The 26,465-nt window shown below is 47.3% G+C and overlaps 2 protein-coding genes across 3 annotated transcripts; one reads left to right on the top strand and one right to left on the bottom strand.

Annotated features, from left to right (window-relative positions):
• LOC311030494 (rho-related GTP-binding protein RhoA-D-like) lies at positions 1-15,531 on the top strand. Of its 2 annotated transcripts, XM_084036256.1 has the most exons (6): positions 1-153; positions 7,658-7,818; positions 9,076-9,196; positions 9,481-9,611; positions 9,771-9,959; positions 15,520-15,531. In XM_084036256.1, exons 2-5 carry the CDS (start codon positions 7,663-7,665, stop codon positions 9,942-9,944), a joined length of 582 nt encoding a protein of 193 aa, XP_083892382.1. In that variant the 5' UTR covers positions 1-153; positions 7,658-7,662; the 3' UTR covers positions 9,945-9,959; positions 15,520-15,531. The 2 variants fall into 2 exon arrangements, with proteins under 2 accessions (XP_083892382.1, XP_083892381.1); XM_084036255.1 differs by lacking the exon at positions 15,520-15,531 and having other exon boundaries at positions 9,771-12,015.
• mov10a (Mov10 RNA helicase a) lies at positions 10,307-25,922 on the bottom strand. The gene is made up of 22 exons (XM_084035913.1): positions 25,693-25,922; positions 25,506-25,611; positions 25,246-25,424; positions 24,444-24,685; positions 22,932-23,178; positions 22,677-22,817; positions 22,433-22,595; positions 21,985-22,136; positions 21,733-21,903; positions 17,505-17,652; positions 16,912-17,073; positions 16,689-16,792; positions 16,526-16,623; positions 15,453-15,551; positions 15,271-15,379; positions 15,078-15,195; positions 14,382-14,573; positions 14,226-14,297; positions 13,996-14,121; positions 13,400-13,488; positions 13,011-13,129; positions 10,307-12,903 (listed from the first exon to the last, which is right to left on the bottom strand). The coding sequence occupies exons 1-22, from the start codon at positions 25,809-25,811 to the stop codon at positions 12,839-12,841; spliced, it is 3,021 nt and encodes a 1,006-aa protein (XP_083892039.1). The 5' UTR covers positions 25,812-25,922; the 3' UTR covers positions 10,307-12,838.
• Positions 25,923-26,465: the final 543 nt, after the last annotated feature.

Here is a 26,465-nt window from a genome sequence, read left to right as displayed (position 1 = left end):
CCCTCTCTCTCTCTCTCTCTGAGAAATTAGCGAATACTGCAGCAAGAAGAAGTGAGTGTGTGTGCGTATGTGTGCGCGCGCGTGTGTGTGTGTCACGATCGAGACGAAAACGGGGATTAATATTTACGAAGACCTTCATCTGGCCGCTGACAGGTAACTATCCGACCGGAAGCGGCAGCTTTGGAGCAGAATGTCTGACTGCGGCTCACTTAGTTAGCGAGGGAACGAGGTGGTGGCTCGGACTCGCCCGTTTTACCCTCCCCTATCTGTTGAGGTGCTAGTTCGAACCCCCGGACTAATAATCTCGTACATATCCAGCGCCACCGTAACTTGTTCCGTTACAACTGTTGCTAGCCTCGGCGTCGGTGGACTTTCAAAGTCAAAGCCTCGGATCCGGGAACAGCGTGTATTCCTGGGACTTAATTTCCTTCCCGAACAAGCAGCGAGGGCGTTGTTTGAACCGCCAGCAAAACACGCCAGGGATTAAGTTGGTTTGATTTAAAAAGATCACATCGCATGAATTTAAATTTAAAGAATAAATAAAAATGATGCTCCACCTCCTGAATGTATAATCAACCTACAGTGACATTCAAATTAAAAAAAACCAAACACGTCCTGACTAAATGAGTGCCAAGTGCAGAGAATTACCCACAGCTCCGGTAATTAAATACAGGAGCCTAATTGTTTAAGTTGTTTAAGTTATTTAAAAAATGCCAAACATTCTTTCGTTCCAGCTTCTTAAAGGTCAGTATTTAGAATTATAATGAAAAATGCAATAAATCAATGGACAATTGTTTGTGTCAACAAATCACTTATTAGCTTGTTATGAGCCGCCAATAAAACATCTACATCGACTTTGAGTAATTCGTTTTTAATCTACTGATTTCAGCTTCTGGAAAGTAAAATCTGTTGCTGATTTTTAAGTCTTCTATGAAAGTAAAATGAATATCTTTGGCTTTTTGACTGCTGCGACGGTGATTTGTAAAGCGTATCCTGGTAGAAGTTGCTCCGCGGCTGAAATCTGTTGCTGTTTTCTATGGGTTGTGGAAGTCCCAGATACGCCGGTAAAACCAAACGGCATCCTGTCTGAAATTCACCGAGACCCTCCGGGTAAAGTTATGAACTCAAAGAGCCGAATTCATAGCCAGGCTAGCGCCGCCTACTGGTTCCGGCAAATTTAATTTGCCTCAACCATATAGTCAGGGAACTAGCAATGCGTTTCGGTTTGCTCCGTCCGCCAGAGCGGACGGACCAATCAGCGAGCAGATGTGGCGATGACGGGCGATGACGGGCGATGACGGGCGATGACGTCGAACTGAAGCGCCCAAACTGAAATACCGGTGTAGTTCCCAAGCTGCGGTAAACAGTTGACGAGATGGATGTCGGCGAAGCTATACGCTCTGTGCTTGAAACTATTCAGGATATTAAAGACTTAAAGCCAGAACAAGAAGCATGTTTGACGAATTTTTTGGAGGGCAAAGACGTTTTTGGACTTCTTCCTACCGGGTTTGGGAAAAGTTTAATTTACCAGCTGGCCCCGTTAGTGGCGAAGACATTATGCAAGCCAAACGCTAATGCTAACCCTATTGTCATCGTTGTGTCCCCCCTGCTTGCCCTGATAGAAGACCAGATTAAGATTAAGATTTGGGCTTATCTAAAAACTGAAGCGGAAAAATATACACACACTGGCTAATACTTTTAGGCTACCATGAATATAGAAATAGAGTTGTTTTACCCACCCCAGTAATACTTGTCCGTGAAGGTAACGTTGACGTTACGGTGGACTTGCGAGATTTCTTTATATCCCTCGGAGTTTTAGACGGAGTGGGTTCTCTGTCTCTTTTTTCAACGACACTTGCACTTGCTCCAGTGTCCGATGTCTCCTTGTCTTTCCAAGTATTAATTATATCCGTGTCGTTTTGTAATCGGACAAGTACTCGGTAACATTTCATGCACATCCGACTGGAGCGAAGCGGTGTTTTGATCAGATTCAAACCGAACTTTGAAAGCAGACTTTCTGTCTTACTGTCAAATATAATCTTTGAATGCGTTATTGTTCCTTTGATGCGTAGATTTGAGGAACAGAAACGACAACACTCGTCAATACACATGTTCTTCTTCTTGTTGTTGTTTTACGGCGGTGGGATGTCAATAGCCTACACATGTTTTCAATATGCTCAAAAAGACTACAATGCTAAACCACCCGGCTTCCGGCGCATAGCATACGTCACCGCCAAGCAGCAGCGATTAGTCGAAGCAAACGGAAGCAACCGCCTCCCGGAAGCAAACGAATCTCTACGGCTCGTGTTCAGACGCTATATGAAATGTAATGAAGTAAGCGGCTGATGCATCAGGCTACCGAATTCACTCTGAATAGCAAGACGCACATCGGCTGGTTTACTACGGCGGTCGCTATGCTCCGAAATCAAAAAACGTTGGGATTTAATTGCAATACACGGATACAGAGTATGCAGAAGTAACGATGATTGGCAAAAAGTCTGAAGACAATACGCAAATAACTTTAAAATGCTTGTTTTCGGAATGGCTACGCTAACACCGCAGCTGCTCCGTAAACACAGAAAATAACGTCTCTGAGTTCCTCCACAAAGAAATAACACAAAAGCACCACTCTGGTGTTTACCAGCGACGTGTTCGTTAGCTTCTCAGTAAGAAGCCGTTCAGCCTGAGAGTAAGAAAAAAATAAACGTAAAAGTAAAGTAAAGCAGCCGAGCGGTTACCTAGCTAGAACGGAGCCGGCCCTGGTTTAACTGACTTCAGGGACAGTCGGTCATTTCAGCAACTCGTGAGACTAAAACACAAGGAATGCCAGCGGCCGACCTGATCCTCCACATTTACTCCTGCTGTTGTGTAAGCTCAGCACACACACACACACACACACACACACACACACACACACACACACACACACACACACACACACACACACACACACACACACACACACACACACACACACACACACTTCAATATTGTGCAGTTGAGTCCACAGCTTACACTCAGGAAACACTGTTATCCATAACTCTCCACTGATCCTGGAACAGCCCTAAGCCGTGGGGTGAGATTAGTTTTGGAGTCTGATCCGGCGTGCGGTCGGATGTCAGTCAGATAAGATGTTTTTTTGCGGTTACGCCCGGTGAAAGTAGACAGCCGGTGTGATTGTCTGCTTCGTCTCAGCCGAGGCCTCTTGCCAGTTTATGAACTTTGACCCAGACAGGCAGACCGACAGACAGGCAGACAGACAGGCAGAGGGGAGGCCTTCTCTCTGATCTAAACGTTTCCTCTAAAAACATCCTGTTAGCTTGTGTCTCTTAAGAATAGTAAAAACACATATCTGTTAGGAATGAGCTGTAGTTGAGTAGCCAACAGTACATTAAAGTAGTTGTTTCCTTAGTGATATCTTTTAATCTCTGGGTTCATGTTTAATCTGTCAAATTGACAGATTAATAGTTATGAAGCTCTTAATCTCCAGCTCCAGCTGAGCTCCTGCAACACCTTCTTATAATCTCAACCATAACGATAATCCCAGGAAATAACAGTGTTGAGGTCAGCTGATCTGTGTGCTTTGTGACTGCATTGTTAAAGAAAAGGATGAGGTGTTTACGGGGACGAGCACAACAATCACCTCCTGACTCATTTCCTGTAATGTGGGACCTCGGGGGGGAGGGGGTCTGACTCTTACGCGCTGCGTTCAGAGTCAGAGGATTGAAAGGCAGCTTCACCTCGCTGGTCGGGTCAGCTGGTTGCATAACTCCGCCGGCCGAGGAGGAGGAGGTGGAGGAGGAGGAGGACAGGGTTCGTTAACCCGCGGCGTCGCTCACATAGTTGGAGGAAGCGGGTCTAGTTTCCCAGAGAGCTCATACGTAGCAGACATGGGACAACACGTTAGTGGGACTTACCGGGAGTATCTTAGACCACCGTGATGGGGGTCTCAGTCTAGTTGGTTTGTCTGACCAACACCCTGGTGATGGAGCGTGGAGGTCAAAGGTCAGCCAGCTGATGGCAGTTGCAGAGAAGCGGTGCGTGCGTGGATGTGCTGCCTTGCCTTCTGGCAGCCGAGGCCTGTCCAATCAGGGCCGAGCGCCGCACAGGACAGGAAGTGGATTGTTTTGTTTCATAAGGGTGAGCCTCCGGGCCTCGCTGCTACTGCTGTGTCCCCCCGTCTTTCCCTGTGTCCTCCCGTCTTCCCCTGTGTCCTCCCGTCTCCCCCTGTCTCCTCCTGTCTCCCACTCATCTCCCCCCGTGTCCTCCCGTCTCCCCCTGTCTCCTCCCGTCTCCCCCCGTCTTCCCGTGTCCTCCCGTCTCCCCCTGTCTCCTCCCGTCTCCCCCCGTCTTCCCCTGTGTCCTCCCGTCTCCCCCTGTCTCCTCCCGTCTCCCTCTCATCTCCCCCCGTGTCCTCCCGTCTCCCCCCGTGTCCTCCCGTCTCCCCCTGTCTCCTCCCGTCTCCCCCCGTCTTCCCCTGTGTCCTCCCGTCTCCCCCTGTCTCCTCCCGTCTCCCTCTCATCTCCCCCGTGTCCTCCCGTCTCCCCCTGTCTCCTCCCGTCTCCCCCTGTCTTCTCCCGTCTCCCCCCGTCTTCCCCTGTGTCCCCCCGTCTCCCCCTGTCTCCTCCCGTCTCCCTCTCATCTCCCCCCGTGTCCTCCCGTCTCCCCCTGTCTCCTCCCGTCTCCCTCTCATCTCCCCCCGTGTCCTCCCGTGTCCTCCCGTCTCCCCCTGTCTCCTCCCGTCTCCCCCTGTCTCCCCCCGTCTACCTCTCATCTCCCCCCGTGTCCTCCCGTCTCCCCCTGTCTCCTCCCGTCTCCCTCTCATCTCCCCCCGTCTCCCTCTCATCTCCCCCTGTCTCCCCCGTCTCCCACCATCTCCCACCGTCTCCCCCTCGTCTCCCACCATCTCCCACCGTCTCCCCCTCGTCTCTCGTCTCCCAACGTCTCCTCCCGTCTCCCTCTCGTCTCCCCCGTCTCCCCCTCGTCTCCCACCGTCTCTTCCCGTCTCCCCCCGTCTCCTCCCGTCTCCCTCTCATCTCCCCCTGTGTCCTCCCGTCTCCCTCTCATCTCCCACCGTCTCTTCCCGTCTCCCCCCGTCTCCCCCTCGTCTCCCACCGTCTCTTCCCGTCTCCCCCCGTCTCCTCCCGTCTCCCTCTCATCTCCCCCTGTGTCCTCCCGTCTCCCTCTCATCTCCCACCGTCTCTTCCCGTCTCCCCCCGTCTCCTCCCGTCTCCCTCTCATCTCCCCCTGTGTCCTCCCGTCTCCCTCTCATCTCCCACCGTCTCTTCCCGTCTCCCCCCGTCTCCTCCCGTCTCCCTCTCATCTCCCCCTGTGTCCTCCCGTCTCCCTCTCATCTCCCACCGTCTCTTCCCGTCTCCCCCCGTCTCCTCCCGTCTCCCTCTCATCTCCCCCTGTGTCCTCCCGTCTCCCTCTCATCTCCCACCGTCTCTTCCCGTCTCCCCCTGTCTCCTCCCGTCTCCCTCTCATCTCCCCGTCTCCCCCTGTCTCCTCCCGTCTCCCACCATCTCCCACCGTCTCTTCCCGTCTCCCCCCGTCTCCTCCCGTCTCCCTCTCATCTCCCCCTGTGTCCTCCCGTCTCCCTCTCGTCTCCCACCGTCTCCCACATCCTTTAGTTAAGGTCACTTCTGGAAATCAGATAATTCGATGATAATTAGTCGTCTTTTCTAATCCTATCGTGATGAAATAATACATCGAGATATCGTTATACGATTATGTCATCTGAAGTGATAACGAGCACAAACTCACTCAGTGTGAGTTAAGTTGTTAATTTAAATGAGGAAAATAAGTATTTTATTCACACTAGAGTTCATGTATATGTAGTTATTAGGGATGCACCGAAATGAAAATTTGTGGCCGAAGCCGAAGCCGAATAAAATTTAAACGCTTGGCCGAATACCGAATACCGAATAATGAATGCGGTTTTTCACAATTTTTTTTATATTGCATAAATAGCCTTAGACATGTTTTTCAAATAAAGTAAATTTTTATTGAATATTGACATTTTTTTAAATATTCCAGTAGCCTTTGCTTTTCAAAAAAAGCACAAAGTTTTTCATTTATATTAGGCCTTCAAACAAAACATGCATTCAAAAAAATAATAAAGTGCATTAAAATATCTCCACACTGCTGACATTTTTCCGAAGGCGCCGGGTTACGACGTCACCGCGTCACTGCACGTTGGTTGATTGCGTCACCGCGTCAACAAAAAAAAAATTGCGTCATTGCGTCACACGCCACTATTCGGCCTTGCTTTTAACTCATTCCACCGAAGGCCGAATGTGGCTTTTTTTGCCATTTTCGGCCGAATATATTCGGTTACCGATTATTCGGTGCATCCCTAGTAGTTATAGTTTCACTTCATCAAATTACCAGAAAACATGCTGAATTGTGTGTGTATTATATATATCTATCTATATATATATATATATATATAGATAGATATATATATACATTTCATTATCAAGGTATGAAATGATCCGTATGGTGATGGAAGATATTGGCCGTATTTCTCTGGAATCAGTATTCATCCAGTATCAGAGTGGAAGCTTCCCTGTTCTGATCAAACATCCTCATTTGTGTTGATCTAATCTCATAACAGCTGAAGTGACTGATGGTTTTGGATCGTCATAGTAACGGTATGTTTGGGGATTTGCAGCTGTAACCGAAGCAGCAGAGGGATCGGCTTCTTTGACTCAAAGGAAGAAAATGTGAACAAACCGGCAGCGTAATTCTCAGAAGACGGAATAAACCCCAGAAGTTAATAAAACTGTCAACTAGGCCAAACACACCCAACGTCTCCAGTACAGCTCCCAGTTAAGTCTGAATCTCCATAGAAACAGGGCGAGGAGTCATCCCTCCTCTTCTATCCTCTTTGTTCCCTTTGACTATTTCCTTTGCTACGAATGCATATTAATTATTGTCTTACTCTGTTATTGACACTATGGAGACGATGAGTGCATGTTTCCTCTCTAATGTGTGCAATGACTTTTAAATTGAACAGTTTTCAGTTGTTTTATCCTCTTTAACAGTGAGTTCAGTGTAAAATACAGAAGTCCTGTATTTAAGTTTGCACAGTGTGATAATCCAAAATGTTAAGAGGAGTAGTCCGATGATGTAAAATGTAATGATTGTAGTCGGTTTTAGAGATTCTAATGATTCTTTAGAAGGCAGGGTGGTGGTTTGCGTCGAGTACTTGGCCAGCTGCTGTGCTTTCCCGGATGCGTTTCTTTTCCACGCGTTGCCGAGGGAAACGAACCGGGCGGAGGCTGATAGCACATTCCTTCATGTCCCAGCTTGTCCCAACAACCTCCCCCCCCCCCCTCCCTCTCCCCCCCCGTCCCTCCACTACCTTCCTCCTCTCGTTCTTCATGAAGCTTTGGAGTCTAGATTTGTCATCTTGGATTCAAGGTCTGTGACAACATGCAGACCAATGACCCCTCCCCCCCAGGTGTAGCGTGATGTCAGTGGCGTGTCAGAGTCTTTGGTGGACTCTCTTGAGTGATATTGTGTTCCTGTGAGAAGATAAATATCTGTAGCTGAAGGTTCAGATGGGATGACGAAGCGTTTGAAATCTCCCACGATGGAAACAAAAATCAAAGGTTTCTGTTCTGAAAACAACCTCTCGTTCCCCCGACAGACAACATGGCCGCCATCCGGAAGAAGCTGGTGATCGTGGGCGACGGAGCGTGCGGGAAGACATGTCTTCTCATCGTCTTCAGCAAAGACCAGTTCCCCGAGGTCTACGTCCCCACCGTGTTCGAGAACTACATCGCTGACATCGAGGTGGACGGGAAGCAGGTTGGTAGTCTGAGGGTGGCGAGGGGAGGAGTTTGGGTGGCGAGGGTGGAGTCAGGTGGTGAGGGTGGAGTCGGGTGGCGAGGGTGGAGTCAGGTGGTGAGGGTGGAGTCGGGTGGTGAGGGTGGAGTCAGGTGGTGAGGGTGGAGTCGGGTGGCGAGGGTGGAGTCAGGTGGTGAGGGTGGAGTCAGGTGGTGAGGGTGGAGTCAGGTGGTGAGGGTGGAGTCAGGTGGTGAGGGTGGAGTCAGGTGGTGAGGGTGGAGTCGGGTGGCGAGGGTGGAGTCAGGTGGCGAGGGTGGAGTCAGGTGGTGAGGGTGGAGTCAGGTGGTGAGGGTGGAGTCAGGTGGTGAGGGTGGAGTCGGGTGGTGAGGGTGGAGTCAGGTGGTGAGGGTGGAGTCAGGTGGTGAGGGTGGAGTCAGGTGGTGAGGGTGGAGTCGGGTGGTGAGGGTGGAGTCAGGTGGTGAGGGTGGAGTCGGGTGGCGAGGGTGGAGTCAGGTGGTGAGGGTGGAGTCGGGTGGCGAGGGAGGAGTCAGGTGGAGTCTCCGCCTGCAGACGGGTCATTATGTTGGAGGGTTATTTTGTTCTCCAGCAGCATCACCACTTGCCAAAACAGGAAATTACTTGACCTCCCAGCTTCCTGTTCAGACGGGGGGGGGTTAGGATCTCCTCGCCGTGAGCCCCCCCCCCACAACCCCCCCCTACCCCCGTCTCATTTCCTGTCCTGGTCACATTTAGATTTTAATTTATTCCCCCTCCAGATTTTAAGAAGATGGGATGAGATACCGTGCATTATGTAACTACTCCCCTCCCTCCTCCCCTCCCTCCCCTCCCTCCTCCCCTCTCCTCCCCCTCTCCCCTCCCCCCTCCCCTCCCCAAGGATAAACTAGTTCCTCTTTCCTCCACCTTCAGTGGACGGACTCTAAATAGCTGTCCTCCTCCCTGGAGTCCTGAGGACAGAAGAGTCTCTGAACACCGGCGTCATGTTGGTGGCGTACGGGTGCACAGAAGGTATCTGGCTCGATGCTCGCTAATCCCCCCCACTAATTGAATTAATTAGGTGTGGCGTGATGGGATGAGGCCCCGCCCCCCTGAGTTGTTGGCCCTGCTGTGATTGGGATTTACCTCAGGTGGACCACGCGACTCCAAATACTAATAGAAGGATTAAATAAATAACAGAAATACAGAAGTAAACGTCAGGAATGAGGGCGTGGCCTTCTGGGACCGTCTACGACTTCCCACAATGCCTCTCTCCCTCTGCAGGTGGAGCTGGCGCTGTGGGACACGGCGGGCCAGGAGGACTACGACAGGCTGAGGCCTCTGTCCTACCCCGACACCGACGTCATCCTCATGTGCTTCTCCATCGACAGCCCCGACAGCTTAGGTGAGGCCCGGCAACACACAACACACAACACACAACACACACACACACAACACAACACAACACAACACAACACACACACACACACAACACACAACACACAACACACAACACACACACACACAGAGGAGGAACGGAGCTCAGATCAGCTGTTCCAACGCCTTCATGGACTCGATGGGAGTCGGATTAGTGAAAAAACATGTTCACCTTCAGGCTGCAGAGAAATCCACCACTCTCTCTCTCTCCACTGTTCCTGCTCACGTCTTACCTCTCTCGCCCCGGGACAGAGAACATCCCTGAGAAGTGGACCCCCGAGGTGAAGCACTTCTGTCCCAACGTTCCCATCATCCTGGTGGGGAACAAGAAGGACCTGAGGAACGACGAGCACACGAGGAGAGAGCTGGCCAAGATGAAGCAGGTACGATCATCCTGTTGTCCAGCGTTCTCTCGGCTCCGTTTTCTTTAGTTTCTTTTCCTCCAGCGGCCCCGATACGCCGTCGTAGCTCTTTGTGGAGATGCTGAATATGATATATATTTCTGATATATTTATAATTTGTTATGTCTTTTACCCGTGCAGGAGCCCGTGAAGATAGAAGAAGGCCGCGACATGGCCAGCAGGATCAGCGCCTTCGGCTACTTGGAGTGCTCCGCCAAGACCAAGGACGGCGTGCGGGAAGTGTTCGAGATGGCCACCAGGGCGGCGCTGCAGGTCCGCAAGCGCAAGAAGAGAGGCGGCTGCACGCTGCTGTGAGCGTCTCCCGACGCCGTAAATAAATCAGCTGACCAATAGGAAGAAGAAGAAAACAACAACACCCCATGAACAGGACTGACTGGCGTCTCGTTACTGTATCTCACATTTCAACGGACGCCAACGAACCAACACAGGAAACGGACTCCAACCGTGGTCAAACATCCATCTGTAAAGGTTTCCTTTCAAAAATCTTCACACATGAATGTTTTCCTCCTTGTGTTTCTCTATATTTGTAACAAAGCAGCGATGGATGCACATCCTTCTTCATGTGTTCAGGTCCAAACAGTTCAGTCTGTCCCGTCAGCATCACGCTAGTCCCGATCTCCATGAGAGCTAGTGCCTTTTTATTTCTCAAGAAACTGTCTGTTTCTCATGTTTGTCAGATAGCCCAGGGCCTCTCCATCATAGTGTAGCTGGTTGCTAAGCAACGCTACGGTTGCTCGTGTCCCCTTTTTCCGTTAACTTTCCCTCGACACATGCCACACTCACCGAGGATAAAGAGAGGAAGAAAACCGGAAGAGTTCAGTACGACTCAACAACATCACGGTCAGCCGACCAGCAGCCGACCTGCAGCCGACCAGCAGCCGACCTGCAGCCGACCAGCAGCCGACCAGCAGCCGACCAGCAGCCGACCAGCAGCCGACCAGCAGCCGACCTGCAGCCGACCAGCAGCCGACCAGCAGCCGACCAGCAGCCGACCAGCAGCCGACCTGCAGCCGACCAGCAGCCGACCAGCAGCCGACCTGCAGCCGAGCAGCAGCTGAGCAGCAGCCGAGCAGCAGCTGAGCAGCAGCCGACCAGCAGCCGACCAGCAGCCGACCAGCAGCCGACCAGCAGCCGACCTGCAGCCGAGCAGCAGCTGAGCAGCAGCCGAGGCCGAGCTGTTAAAACCTTGACCGATCCCTCGCTTGTTCACGGTGAGTCACGCCTGCTGCTGGAATCCAAACATCCAACCGGTCAGTCCGGTCGAGGAAATCACGTCTCTCCCGTTAGCGGCGTTTCCAGCCGGACGACATTCTCCCCCCCCCCCCCCCCCCCCCGTGCCTTCGCTGTTGTGGCGTGCCTTTTTTTTTTTTTTTTTTGTTCTCTCCCAGACCAGTTAGAAACACCCATGAAAGGTCAAGAGTGTGAAAGTCGTGGCAAAGTCAGACGAGGATCCACCGGTTTACGTCACGTACTTCAGCAATGACTCACGGGGGGAAATTACACAACTTTAAAACATTTCTTTCACATCACTGGAGATAAAAACCTTTAGAGCGGTTTTATAGAACACAAAGGAAATATGGAAACTGGGTTCATTTATCGGGATGTTGGTTCTCGAGCTTCTTGGCGAGAAACATTTGATATTAAATGTCTCAAATGTAACGAGCAGAACATCACAGAGGGTCCAGACTGAATTCTACTTGGAAGGAGCGATGACGACGTTGCATGCAACTTCTTAACAAGGCCACCCGACGGCAGCGGCCTCCCCCGGCTGGCAGCAACCGTATATCTGTTATGTAATAATGCCAAGCCCAATGCACGCTCACCGGCCGCTGGAAGAAACTTCCACAAACTCAGAGTGTTTTTGGATTTACAATCACACACAAGCACCATGTTTATGTCTCCACAACGAGCACACCGACAAGGCGAGAGGAAACGTGGCTCTCAGAGTCGTGGCCTTCACGGGTCTCAACAAGTTCAAGGAATTCCCGGGAGTTTGGAGGTCGGCGGAGAAATAGTACTAACTTTCCCAGCTGGAAGACGATGAAAGCATTCCTCACGTATCACCAAGAGCATGTACAAGTCTGCTGTTCATGTGTATACAGGTGGTATATCAGAAGTATGATGACGATGCATGCATAAGAAAACCACACACACACACACACACACACACACACACACACACACACACACACACACACACACACACGCTTCTGCTCGGTGTCGTAACTCTTTCCTTTCTCTATTTAAAGTGATGAAAGGATGCCAGTTTCTAGAAAAGGTTCAGTGTAAGGACGCTCTGTTAACAAAGGGTTGTGGTTGAATGTTTGAACAGAAACATTGTTAATAAACTATTTTTGAGACAAGACGTTCTTCTACTGTGTCTTTCATAAAGGCCATAAATGTTTGATTTCATTGAGTGATTAATGCCGTCGATATTTAATTTAGACAGAACATTCTGTAGTAACCATAATTAAATTCATTCATTAAACAGCTGCTACACTGGCATCATTGATTAACCAGGCGAGGGCTTTTATTTTGAAACATAACTCTGGATTCAGCTGTTGGTGTATTGTAATATTCGTCTTGGGAAGTTGATTCACGAGAAAAAACAAGAACATATTTATAGATGTATTTTCCAAGTCAATCGGAAAAAGTAGTTTTCAATTTCAAAATAAGTGTTTTTGTGGACAAAATCTTCTTAACACAAGGCTTTTATTATGGAATATTTGATTTGTGGAAAATGCAGTGAATGAACAGAGTGCCTGCTGTTGAATTGTAGATCGTTATCGTGTCCAGATGTAGAAAGATTAGCTGGCAGCAGCTTCGTCTTCATGGACAGTTTATTTCCTACAGCCTTCCACTACCAATCAGAAACCAAAGGAGACCCAGTTGTTGAGTGCAAACGGCAGTAAGACAGACGGTGATGGGTTCCTGAGAAGCAGTCGTCTGCTCTGGTTTACTTCAAGTGGCAGCTTTTATTTTGAAAGGCCACGGAGAGAAAGTCAAAGAGGAAAGATTCACTCGTCCATCATGAAAAGCTGAACGACTGCAGCGAGATATGCAAAGTGCTCTTAGAAAAAGTCCATCAAAAGGATAACACTCTTGTACAGTAGATGTTCTGATTAAAGGTCAGACAGAGGAAACTACTCCCGATACCAAAAACCTGCACAATGCTTCTTTACTTCATGTTAATGTTCACTCTTCCAGCCGGGGTCCACATGCTGCTGCAGGGCCGACTCCTCCTCCTCAGCGTCTACGACAAACAGAGTTTACGTCACTGCTGTGGTGTGTGTGACATCAGAGGAAACAGTCGCTACAGCACCGTGTTCGGAGATTAACTGGTTAAAAAGCTGCACTGACTGTCAGAATCCACGTTGATTTTCAGGGTTGCCAGTCGTGACACGAGATCCTCCTCTCCTTCCGCATCTTCGAAGTCGAACCCGGTGTAACCCTTTTCCTTCACACAATAGCTGATGAACCTGCAGATAAACACAACAATTCAACCGCAAATACTGCAAAGACATGGACGTCCTTAAAGTGCTTTAAAAAGACATTTAAATCTCCATTACACTTCAGTGTGTGAACATGTGTGATACGTTACTACATGGACCTTGTGATGAGATTGTTTGGTCTCCATTATGGTGAATAATGCACTTTATATAAAACATAATCACATCCAGACCAGATCTGTTTCCTCTGAATGAGAGAATCCTGCTGCATCGTGTCTGACAACGTCCTGCAGGACTTACTTCTCCCAGGTGGGGTCCTTGTTGAGGATGACGGGGTTTCCTACGACGATCAACAGGGACCTGGCTCTGGTCAGGGCCACGTTGAATCTCTGCAGGTACATAACAAATATATATGGTGTGTGTATATATATATATATATATATATAAATATAAAAGTAGCCTTAACATGTAAATTATACAGATACCGGTATATATTACTGTAAATATGCATTATTTTCTTCTCTTTAAGGAAAAGAATAAAAGAATGACTGAATTTAAAAATAAATACAACAACCTTTTTGTGCATCTTAAAATAAAGTACTTCATTTTTATGAAATAAAACAAAGTGTTGCAGCAGCATAAATCTGGTTTGATTGGCTGAGGCGCCTCACGTGGGATGGCTTAACTCGCATGCGATTGGTCAGTGGATTTCTGCTAAAACCAGTACCGTAAAGTCTAGAAAAGCTGCGCCGCTCAAAACAGAAGCGCACCGTTCAAATCCATAAACAACTTGTTGACTGCAGGTCCAGGTCCGTACAGGACCATGTCTGGGTCCGGACCCAGACCCCAGACCACCTGATAGGGATGCTCTCTGGGAAGGCAGGGACGTGACGCACCTTTTCATCGGACAGGAATCCGATGTGGAACTCTTTGTCCATCCTGACGTAGTTGATGCTGCTGCGCACCGTAGACACCATGATGATCTTCCTCTCTTGGCCCTGGAACTCCTCCACAGACCCGACCTGATGACGACAAACATGAGCTTTCAGGTTCTGTGATTCTGTGCAGACGGGGACGTTTCCCTTCCAGCTGATACGGATGTTTCTTTAGATCGGCGTTCACCGACCTTGAGCTCTTTGAGGTCGCTCCATCCCCTCAGAGCCGGGACGGACTTCAGGGCCTTCTGGATTTTCTCCACCTGTTAGAAGAGCAAGCGTGTGACCGATGCTGAGTCGGCGTTTATCCACAGACAGACAGACGGAGGAGCAGCGTGCAGACTGACCTGTTTCCTGTAGGGGGCGATGATGCCGATGTCCTTTGGGGAGAGTTTGGGGAGACCCTTCTTCCCCTGCGTCTCCATCAGCTTGGTGAGGTAGTCCACCAGCACCTCGATCTCCGACACGTTGAAGAAGGACGGACTGTTGGCCTCGCGCTCGTCCTTCCCCATCACCCCGTGGAAGATCAGCGGGAAACCCTGTAGCGATGCGAGTGTTTATCCACTACTTCTAATCATAATAATCATAGTAATATGTATTTATAGGCGCATTTCTTGGCACTAAGGGACACAATACAACACACTTGCTGTAACTGTAAACAAACATGCTGCTTATATTATTTGTACATATATTTTTATTTAATTATTTATTATTATTATGTTATTATAATTTGTATTTTTTATTTTTATTATTTTTAATGTATTGTATGTCGTTGTGCTTTGGCAACACATTTCAAATGTCATGCCAATAAAGCTTTGTGAATTGAATCAATAAAATAAAAATGATATAAGACAATATACAGAAGGACATATCCTGACTTTAAATCCCTGGATCCTACATTTCCCATAATGCAACTCAATTCCTTTTGTATTCCGTTCACAGGTCAGATTCAACCATGTCATGTACTTTTCCTGCTGAATGGTTGAGCTGTGAATCAGAATGAGATCACTCCTGAGAGGACTTGGTGAGTTCAGAGGCCACACCTTTTTGGGCAGGTGTTCCCAGTTGCAGTAGGTCTCGCGCTCCCATTGGTCGGCGAACACCTGCAGTTCATTGTCATAGAACAGCTCGTTGGGGACTTTGAGAATGGCAGCATGAGACCTGAGTGGGAAAATTCAAAGAAGCTTTAATTACAAACTACAACGAGGTGAAAACTTAAAAAATAAAAGGAAGTACCTGTAGTTTCTCAGCAGTTTGGTGACGAAGCGAGTGTCAAAGTGTCCGGAGTCGGTGCTTTTCTGATACAAAGTGTTCTGTTTCATCAGCCTCTCCAGCAGAGAAAGCCCTGAGGAACACCAGAATGACAGTTACATCGTTGGATGTGGTCAGGTAAATATTAATAGACCATCATGTCTCACCGAGTCCATGCTGCAGTGCCAGCGGTGACCGGAGGATCGGCCCCAGCTGTTTGGGATCTCCTGCCAGAACCAACTGACCCGTCTGGGCACACAGCAGACCTGTGACAGGAAGTCAGACCGCTCACAAACCGGATCACTGGATCACTTTCACACGCTTTAATCATGAGAGCACCTCGACTGAAAACCACTTATGGAATCTGGAAGGAGTTTCCAGATCTTTACTAATAGCCAGCATGCAGATTCTGAGGACTGTGGAGGACCATAGAGGACCGTGGAGGAGTGTAGAGGACTGTAGATAACTGTTGAGGACTGTAAAGGACCTCTATGGTCCTCTACAGTCCTCCACAGACCGCTACAGTCCTCTAGAAGACTTCTAGTCCTCCACAGTCCTCTAGAAGACATCTACAATCCTCTAGAAGACTTCTACAGTCCTCTACAAGACGTCTTTATTCCTCTACAGTCCTCTAGAAGACTTCTACAGTCCTCTAGAAGACGTATTTAGTCCTCTACAGTCCTCTAGAAGACCTCTACAGTCCTCCACAGTCTGCTACAGTCCTCTAGAAGACTTCTACAGTCCTCTAGAAGACATCTTTAGTCCTCTACAGTCCTCTAGAAGACCTATACAGTCCTCTACAGTCCTCCACAGTCTGCTACAGTCCTCTAGAATACATCTTTAGTCCTCTACAGTCCTCTAGAAGACCTCTACAGTCCTCCACAGTCTGCTACAGTCCTCTAGAAGACTTCTACAGTCCTCTAGAAGACATCTTTAGTCCTCTACAGTCCTCTAGAAGACCTCTACAGTCCTCCACAGTCTGCTACAGTCCTCTAGAATACATCTTTAGTCCTCTACAGTCCTCTAGAAGACCTTCTTCTCCGTGAGCGTTTCCAGAGATTATAAGTTATTTCTCGTAGCATCACCAGAAAAACATTGTAATAAAAACAGTTCTCTGGAGAAACTGTGAAATGTTAACAGGCCGGTTTGGTTGGTACACGGTAGATTACGACGTGCAGAACTCATCCTTCTCTTTGATCAAGGTTTCTCTACGTGTACTAGTACTATCATGATACATCACCTCCGATGGCGATGACACACTCGGGCTCCACCGCCTGGCCGCCTTCATCCAGGAACACGTGGGTGAAATGTCCGACTGGGATTCCTCCAGACACCAGTCTGGAAACAATGATCCGTTACATGTGGGACTCATTTAAATCATCCCTTCATAGGAGTGAACCCACCTGCCGGCCGTGACCATCGTCGTCACGATCACCTTGTATTCCATCAGAATCTCTTTCATCGGAAACACGAAACGATCCTGACTCGAGTCCCAGTTACAACATTTCTGCAAGAAAAGACGAGACGAGGCTTTTTAGTGAAAGAGTAACTCGAGCAGGATTTATATAGAAATATAAAAGTTAAAGATGATCAACACATCAATGGTAGAAACTCATTTTAATTCACCAGCATGTTGTTGGGGACGCTCCTCGGGTCTCGGCTGCTGGCGTACAGCCGGTAGATCTGGTGGGCGTCCGTGTTGGCCATCAGCCTCTCACAGAGGAGGTCACATGCACTGTTAGACGGAGCACAGGCCAGGATGTGGGCCGACCGGTCCGCCTTGTTCACCTGCTCAGGTGAAGCAGAGGCACAGTCATGACAGTGGAGACGTGTTCACACGCACACATTACAAATATCATACAAATAATATATATATATATATATATATATATATATATATATATATATATATATATATATATACACGCTATAATGTTCAGACATTTCATATTATTTATGTTGGTTATGAGAATTAGTTTTCCCTTTTTTTTTTTTTTTTTTACTGTAACGCGTTGCCATCAAATAAATGTGCTGATCTCCAGGAAAACACCTTCTGTCATTTATGTATTTATTTCTATTTATTTATCTTTACGTTCCCACAACAAGATACAAAGAAATTGGACATTTTTCTGGTATATTTATAAATGGTGATTAAACCACAGGACGTGAGAGGCTGTGAATTCCTTTGCAGACGAGCAGCAGCAACCTGACGTTCATACCTGATGCATGGCTTCCACCAGAGTGATGGTCTTCCCGGTTCCTGGAGGTCCGAACACCAGATGAGGAGCCGGCTTGGACGAGCCGGCCAGGATGCGCTGCACGGCCGCGTACTGCTCCGGGTTGTTCTCCAGCTGACGGTTGAACATGCTGGAAGCCAACGACACCAGAATTTCAGAACCTGTAAACCTCATTAAACGATGAACAGCACACTTCCTCTACAATCCTTTGCGTGTTCCCGACATCAAACCAAGAAGAGGCTGTCGCTACGATACTGAGCTCACTCATCACTAGGAGTTATATGCTACAAACATCACAATACAAACATATCACGATACCATAATATCACGATACAAACATATCACAATACCATAATATCACGATACAAACCTATCACAATACCATAATATCACGATACCATAATATCACGATACAAACATATCACGATACCATAATATCACGATACCATAATATCACGATACAAACATATCACGATACCATAATATCACGATACCATAATATCACGATACCATAATATCACGATACAAACATATCACAATACCATAATATCACGATACCATAATATCACAATACCATAATATCACAATACCATAATATCACGATACCTATACCTACCTTATCTAGTCCCGCCCCCATTACCCTCAGGATAAAATCTTCATCATCATCTTTTCTTATCTTTGGCATTTTACATTTTGACATAACATTTTCTTTTTACTTATGAATTTTGACATAACATGTTACAGCAGTAGGTGGTATACAGAGCTGAGGTCCAGCTCTAGACAGTACATACAGATTACGTGTGCGTCTGCACACGTGTCCATATTTGTCCGACATGAGTGAACAGCAGTCTCATCTTATAGCCGGGCATGACACAAAGTCAGAAGGTGGTCCAATCGACAGAGAGCAAAAGTCCAGTGTAGTTATTATTTGTTGGGATGGTGTGAGGGCCCTTTTTATGCCATTTTTATTTTAATCGTCCTCTGCAGACATGAAGGTCCCGTCCGGGCACGTAGGTTCACCAGAACCCGCACCCCGTGTTGAGAACACTCTGTCGATGGCATTCAGTGACCAGCTCAGCAACTCCATCGTGGACTTTAGGATCGATCGATCGATTGAAAACGTTGTTGTACAATATTAGACAAGTCTCCAATCGAGTGCCCTTAGTGTGTCGATTTACAGGCTCAGTTGAGTTCTTCACAGCTCCGTACCTAATTTATCTCCACATTGTTGATACACATTATAACAACATCCTGCTACGTACCACTGACATTGGCCTTGGACCATACAAGTTCCCAGGTTCAACTTATTGTTTGGGTACAGAAGGTTTTTTGCTATGCTCCCATGCCGTCTCAACACAGTGTCTGCTGATTCCTCTGACCTTTATCAACTCTCGTGCAATAATCTGTACCAGTCAACGGTTGAATTTACATACTTTTTCTTAAAGCCACTCAGTGTTGCTGATTTTTTGACTTCTTCTTCTAACACATTCCATTGTCTAACCACTGTGACCGATAAGGAAAAGGATTTTAACGTAGTTCGTACCTTCCTTTGCCTGAAAATCATGTCCCCTCTGAGATCAGGGGTGCAAACTCATCAGGGATGAAAAAGGTGACAAGGACCCAAACCCCCTCGCGGAATATATATATATATATATATATATATATATATATATATATATATATACACACACAATATATATATATATATACACACACATATATATATATATATTGCATATGCTTCAATGTTATTCCTCTGCCTCACTGAAGGGGGCTGGCGAGAGCCTGGAAAATGGACTTCCCTTCCAGTGAAGGTATAAATAATGGGAGACCAATGCCAGGGCTAAAAGGTTTGCTTCAAACGACGGAACATAAAATAACTCGATCGACTCCTCACATTGAAAGACAAACTGCTTTGAAAATATTTGGAACCTCAAGAATAGATTTGACTCTGGACGAACGGAATAAATATTAGCAAGGGGAGGTAGGGGGCTTCTCACCCCTCATTCGCTAACATTACATCGATATCAGAGTAAGCCTTTGCTCCGTTGATTTTCCATTATTTATTTTAGGTTTTTTTTTTTAATGTGAAGGTATGGTAGGTACATTTAACGTTGTTTTCTCGCTTAGATTTTTCAAAGGTTCCTGAGAAATAGACACTGTACTATCCGATAACACCGTTATTGTAACCAGCAAAAATGGTTGTGATTTGCGATGCGTATGTCAGCGAACTGTCTGACATTAGCACGTTAGCCTACGTTAGAAAGCCTGATGGTACAGACACACCAACTCCGGCAGCAGACGTCAAGTCAACGGATCCCATTCATTGTCTATGTAGAGCAGGAGCTCCGCATGATGGATACGGCATGTCGAATTGACTGCCCTGTCGCCGTACGTGAATTTGCATAAAGTTCGATGGACTGAACTTTATGCAAATGCCGTCCGTCCAACGCAGTGCCGCCGGCTCCAGAAACTTCGTTCAAACTATCAAACTAGGCAGTGTTGATCAAATATGAATCCAGATTCTGTTACTGCACTACACATTTCCCGCCTCAAATGTTTTCAGAAACATGCTTTAGCGTGTAGTTTAACTGTAAAATGAGATCGTTTGTGGCCCGGCCGCCATGTTGGAAACGGCAGAGCAAAACTCAAGTCCCGCCCACTTCGCAGGATGTCTATCCAATTGATCCAACTTGAACACAGAACCGCCCACTCGCCGGTGCGTTCGACGGTCCGTTGCGTCGCTGCCGGAGTTGGTGTGTCTGTACCATGACGTTTTTGAAGCGTACCAACGTCACTCCTGTCTAGTACGGCATCAAGGCAGCTACAGACCCGAAGATGACATGATTACACGGGTTGGCCAAACGAACAAGCTTGGAATAAATATTTATGACAGCTTGCGTTCGCCGATTACTTGGACGCCGATCTCCATGAATCACACAAATGACCTTTTTCGGAACAAAAACGGCGAATTTCGCCGAAAGGTGACAAGTTTGCATCCCTGTGAGATTGTGTCTCTCCTCTCTTTCTAGGAAGAGTATTTGCAGGTTCTGGGAGTTCTGTTAGAAGCTTGGTACATCATTTGTGCTGTGCGATAGTTTATTAAATCATATAGTTTGAGTATTCTCGATTCGATAAATAACTGATTGGTGTGTGCCCTGTAGTTGGCGTAGTGTAAGATTCTCAGGGCTCTTTTTTGGAGAATTAACAAGAGCCTTTATATGTGTGTCCCCACACCTCTGCACAGTATTGCAGGTGTGGAGAGACTAGTGCGCAGTATAACAGATGAAGTGCTTTTTGATTTAGTATTTTTTGTACTTTCCATAGTATGGACACACTCCTGGCCAACTTCCTTTTTAATTGTGTTATGTGTGGCTTCCAACTTAACATGTCATCGATAATCGATAATCCACTCCCAGTACTTTATTCTCACGGACCCTCTCAATATTAACTCCGTTTACTTGAATGTTGGGACTGTTGTTGCAGCCTCTTTTACCATATAGCATGTATTTAGTAGCCATGGTTTCTGCTCCTTATTCTGATCTGGGTGTCTCTTTTTCACAGGACAGTGTCTGTCATACAGTGTTTTAAATATTTGCAAAAAGGAATCATATGCATCATTCACATCCGTTTCATTGTAAACATTGTTCCAGTTTTGTCTCAGTAGCTCATTTTTCAGTGTATTCATTCCTTGTTCAGTTCTGACCCTTATGTATAAGTTTTTGTTCGGAGTCTGTCCCACAGTGTGTTTGCAGTCATAGATAGCAAAGATGGGTAGGTGGTCACTTATATCATTTATCAGGAGTCCACTTGCTGTGTCAGTAACGTTAGTAAAGATGTTATCAATCAGAGTAGCACTGTGTGTAGTGATCCTGCTAGGGCGTGTGATGAGAGGTTGTAAGCCCATCGTATACACCATGTTAATGAACTCATCGATTCCCGTGTTTTGTTTTGGGTTGATCAAGTCAATATTTATGTCGCCACAGATAAAAACTCTCCTCTGGCTTGTTCCAGAGAATATTTCCCCCACATATTCGTTGAAGTCTTCTATTTTTGAGTCAGGAGCTCTGTAAACACAGCTTATAACTATATTTTTACCTTTCGTTACACAGATTTCAATTGTCACACATTCCAACAAGTGATCCACAGCTTTAGACATGCTTTGTACTGTCTCATACTTGATGTTACTGTCAATGAAAAGGGCGTTCACCTGAGCTTCTGCGTGGCGAGGTGAGCGACCGCCGCCCCCGACGGGAACAGCACCTCCTCCAGCTGATGCTTGGCCGCCAAGTCCACGGCCCGATGCTGCAGCCTCAGCGAGTAGCGGTTGACGGTGAACTCCACGTTGAACTTCATGTTGGCGAGGAACATCTGCAGCAGCCTGAAACGCGTGGACCAATGAGAGGACGGCTTTCTGTCTGAACACAGACGGACCACGAGGACTCGGCGGTCCGGGTCTCACCTCTTGGAGAAGCCCAGCTTCACCCGGTCCAGCTCCACTCGGTGGACGTAGCCGTTGTAGACGGTGATGGGCTGCACCGTCTCCTCCGACATGGAGGCCCGGAGACAATCTCCCCGCAGGACGGACGGCCGGTTCTCCGCCACGCCGGGAACCTGTCGGGTTCACACAGGAACACGCAGGAATAATAACACAACACCGCAAAACAGGACTCTTATCCCTCCTCGGCAATGTCGTACTTTCTTTTATTATAAGATTTTATTTATTCATTTTTATTATTAGTATTATTATTTATTTTTTGGGTTAATCATTATTATTCCCATTTTTATTTTTAATACTATCATTATTTATTTATTCTATTTTTATTTTTTGTATTTTTATTAGTATTAGTATGTATTTTTGGTTAATTTATCATCATAGTCATAGTCATCATGAGTGTGTGTGTGTTTACTCGGAGTGTGAGCAGCCGGCGGTTGCTCGGGTCAAGGGTCATGGTCTGGTCGTGCAGGTCGTACTTCCGGATGTCAAACTCCATCTGGATCTCCTCCAGGTGGAGCAGGAGGTGAAACCGCTGAGCGTACGTCTTCATCTTTAAGGGAGAGTTGAGGAGACCCCTACACACACACACACACACACACACCTTGATGATAAGCCCAGAAAATATAAATAAATAAATACATATAAATATGTCTCACTTGACCGATGGGAGTTTCTGCCTGGCCTCTGCAGACAGGTACTCGGAGTCCTCCATCCTCCCTCTGGCCAGCTCCTTTAAGTAGTACGCGTACTTAAACTGTCCTATTGGAATAATGGCCTTTAGAGGCTGGGCTCCGGAGCTGCAGACAACAAAAAACACACTTCCAGTCAGCGGCTCAGTTTTAAATCCTGAAGACGGGAGAAAATGGCTTCATCTGTAATGATGCACTTCCTTGGAGCGTCTCTATTCTCACCTCTCGGGAGGAACGCCCTCCACCACCACCGTGTTGACGGGCTTGTAGGCGGCCGCCTGAAAGGGTCTGTAGGGCGCCACGGGGCCAAGCTCCACCCCCAGTGGCGTCATGGCCGTCGCCTCCATCTCCCTCACGATGCAGAAGGGAGACGCTCCCGGACGGTCCGGGCAGAACTCAAAGTACATGGAGGCCGGGAAACAGCCGTAGTGGCTGAGGGAGTACAGGACCAGGACCTCGTAGGACTCTCCTGGGAACCACACAGACAGGTAGGTAGGTGGATGGGTAGATGGGTAGACAGACAGACAGACAGGTAGGTAGGTGGATGGGTAGATAGGTAGACAGACAGACAGACAGACAGACAGACAGGTAGACAGACAGGTAGGTAGGTGGATGGGTAGATAGGTAGACAGACAGACCGACAGACAGGTAGGTAGGTAGGTGGATGGGTAGATAGGTAGACAGACAGACAGACAGGTAGGTAGGTGGACAGACATGTAGGTAGGTGGATGGGTAGATAGGTAGACAGACAGACAGACAGGTAGGTAGGTAGATAGACGGGTAGACAGACAGATAGATAGACAGACATGCAGACAGATATACAGGCAGAGAGATAGACAGACAGGTAGATAGGCGGGTAGACAGACGGGTAGACAGACCGACCGACCGACAGACAGACAGACAGACAGACAGACAGACAGGAAGGTAGGTGGACGGGTAGATAGGTAGACAGACAGACAGACCGACAGACAGGTAGGTAGGTGGACAGACATGTAGGTAAATAGACAGACAGGTAGGTAGGTGGACAGACAGGAAGGTAGGTGGATGGGTAGATAGGTAGACACACACACACACACACACACACACACACACACACACACACACACACACACACACACACACACACACACACACACACACACACACACACACACACAGGTAGATAGACAGGAAGACATATATACAGACAGATCTTTATTGTGAAGGTGCAGAACAGAGCAGTCTCTATGTAAGAGAAGTAAAAATGCACTCGATCAGTTTTTATTTCCAATCTGTATTATTTATCATTTATTGATTGTTGAGTATGTGTGACTTTGATCCTAATGAGTTATTTTAATGTATCGTTATGTTTAATCAATGTTTCCTACAGAAACCACCTTTTCTGTCCCTCCTAAGCCTCCGTACCTCAGACTGACCCTCATACAGTCTGTGTTTTATCTGTTCAGGAACAGAGAAGGAACGGTGAATGCTGTGTTCATGTCCTCTGCAGGAATGTGTTTTCTTTACATGGAAACGAAACTTATGTGTGATAAGTTTCGTTTCTCCGTTTAGTCGCTCCCATCCACGTACTGTTTTAATTTGCCCAACAGAGGTCGCTGTTCTCCCTCCTGTGTATCTCCTCATGGTTTGGAGGAGATTTGTTGTTACGTTTAAATGTTATATATATATATATATATATTTATATATACAGTATATACATACATATATCTCTAGAGGAGGTCGTCGGTGACTCACCTGGACACAGGTACAGCGGTGACGCCCGGCTCACCCTCCTCTCGTCCTGCAGGCTGAAGCAGCGGATCTTGTGCAGCGCCGTGTAGAAGGTGAAGTGGACGCAGTTGGATCCCTTGTTTCCGATGTGGAACCGGAGGACAAACTGCTGCCTCAGGGCGGCCACGGTGAACTGGACCTTCCCGCCGCTCCCCGCCGGGTCCGAGGTGATCTCGATGCCTCCTTTGTCGGCGGTGAGGTTCTTCCTGTGAGAGAGTTTACAACTGTAAGACGGGGAATTAAAAACACTGCATCTCCTCACTTTAGATTATTATACAAAGCATCTGTCCTCTTCTTATTGTATGTTTGACAGCCAGAAGTCAGGGAGCGAGGACGGGGACGATGCAGCTACAAACAGGTCCAAACCTTCTACTATTGTTTGTGTATATGTACATTTACAAATCTTCATTTTTCTTGCTCTCATGCTGCTTTCCATTTGACTGCCTGTTGTTCTGTATAATGTACTCCAATTTACATTTCAATAAACATTTGAATGAAAAAGAAACTGCCTTTCCCCGTGTGATCCTGCATGTAATGACAATAAAGCCGAACCTTGAACCTTGACCATGAAAATAAAACCCCATCCCCTCCCCTGGTGGACTCTCCCCCCTCCAGTTGGTACATCTCGTTCCCCTTTTATAATGAATGATGGCTGTGAAGTGTGTCATATATTTGATGTTAATTACTGCGATGGCTTCAGGGTCAACATTCTTATCGGCACAACCAGACCTCATGTGACCATGTCATGTGTGAAACATAAACCCACCGGTTCACCTTCAGCTTGTGAAGGATTTCCGTAGCCAGCTTCTTCTTGGGGGTCAGCACGGGGTTCAGCGGGGTCGAGGGACCCGGGGGGGTCGATGGGGTCTTCTGAGGGCCAGATTCAGGACTGTGTGGAGGCTGAGGGGCCCGGGGCCTCCTCCACTGGTCACAGTACACTCGGACCTGCAGCAGGGATGAAAATAAAACCACATGACACTTCCTCATTTTGGTTTCTTGTATTTCTAAGTAAAAAAAAAAACCCACCTGAGGTCTGACATTAATGTAGATGTGTCCCTGTCGGCTGTGGGCTTTGTTGAACCTCAGCAGGGCATGGAGGACCCGGTAGAAGGAGGGGTCTTTAATCCCCTCTCTGTGAACACACACAGGGACCTGTTATATATATATATATATATACACACACACACACACACACACACACACGTGACGTTACCTGCCCTTAAACTCTGAATTGTAGATGTCCCGAAGTTCCTTCTTGTTGGTGTTAGATATCCGGTCCCCCAGGAACTCGATGAAGTCCAGTCCGGACTCGAGCGACTCTTTGAGGGACATGTCGAGGCGTGACTCGGCGGCTCGATATGAGGAAGTTGGTCCAGTGAGCTGAAGTGTTTAACTGCGGCTAGCTGCTGCTGCTGTGAGCGCGCGAGTCCACAGGTGACGTTTTGCGCGACTTTTGCGCATGTTTTTGCTGTATACGGAAGTAAAAAAAAAAAAAAAACAACAAAAACGTTTTACACGTCCGTGGTGACGCACACAGGTGTGGATTTATCACGAATATTTAAAGTAAAATATTAATCAATTATTCGCTTTGGGATCGTTTGGTGTAAAAAAATAAATAAAAACACCCACCGGAAGGAAACGTCTGCATTTTTTGTGCGCGAGGAAAGCGGAAATGATAAGTTTATGGACTTATATAAACAATATACATATATATGAACATTAAAGACGCCAGTTCTTCATTTATGGAACATTATTTTACTGAGTTCAGCCGTTAAATCTCCTCACCGCGGGTTTTATACGTCGAAGGCATCCGCACGTCATTGTTGACGCTCCCTGGGATGGTGCGTTCACGTGCTGTCGGAATCATGGTTAATATGAGTTGCAGACTCGTTTAATACGAAGCACTTGAACGTGACATTCCGCCGTCACAACTGAGAGGTGGGAAATTCCGATTAGCACGTGAAGGCAGCATTAGTACATACCAGA

Source organism: Eutrigla gurnardus, assembly GCF_963514095.1.
Source record: "Eutrigla gurnardus genome assembly, chromosome: 2".
NCBI classification, from domain to species: domain Eukaryota; kingdom Metazoa; phylum Chordata; class Actinopteri; order Perciformes; family Triglidae; genus Eutrigla; species Eutrigla gurnardus.
This window is presented reverse-complemented; position numbering and strand designations above follow the sequence as displayed.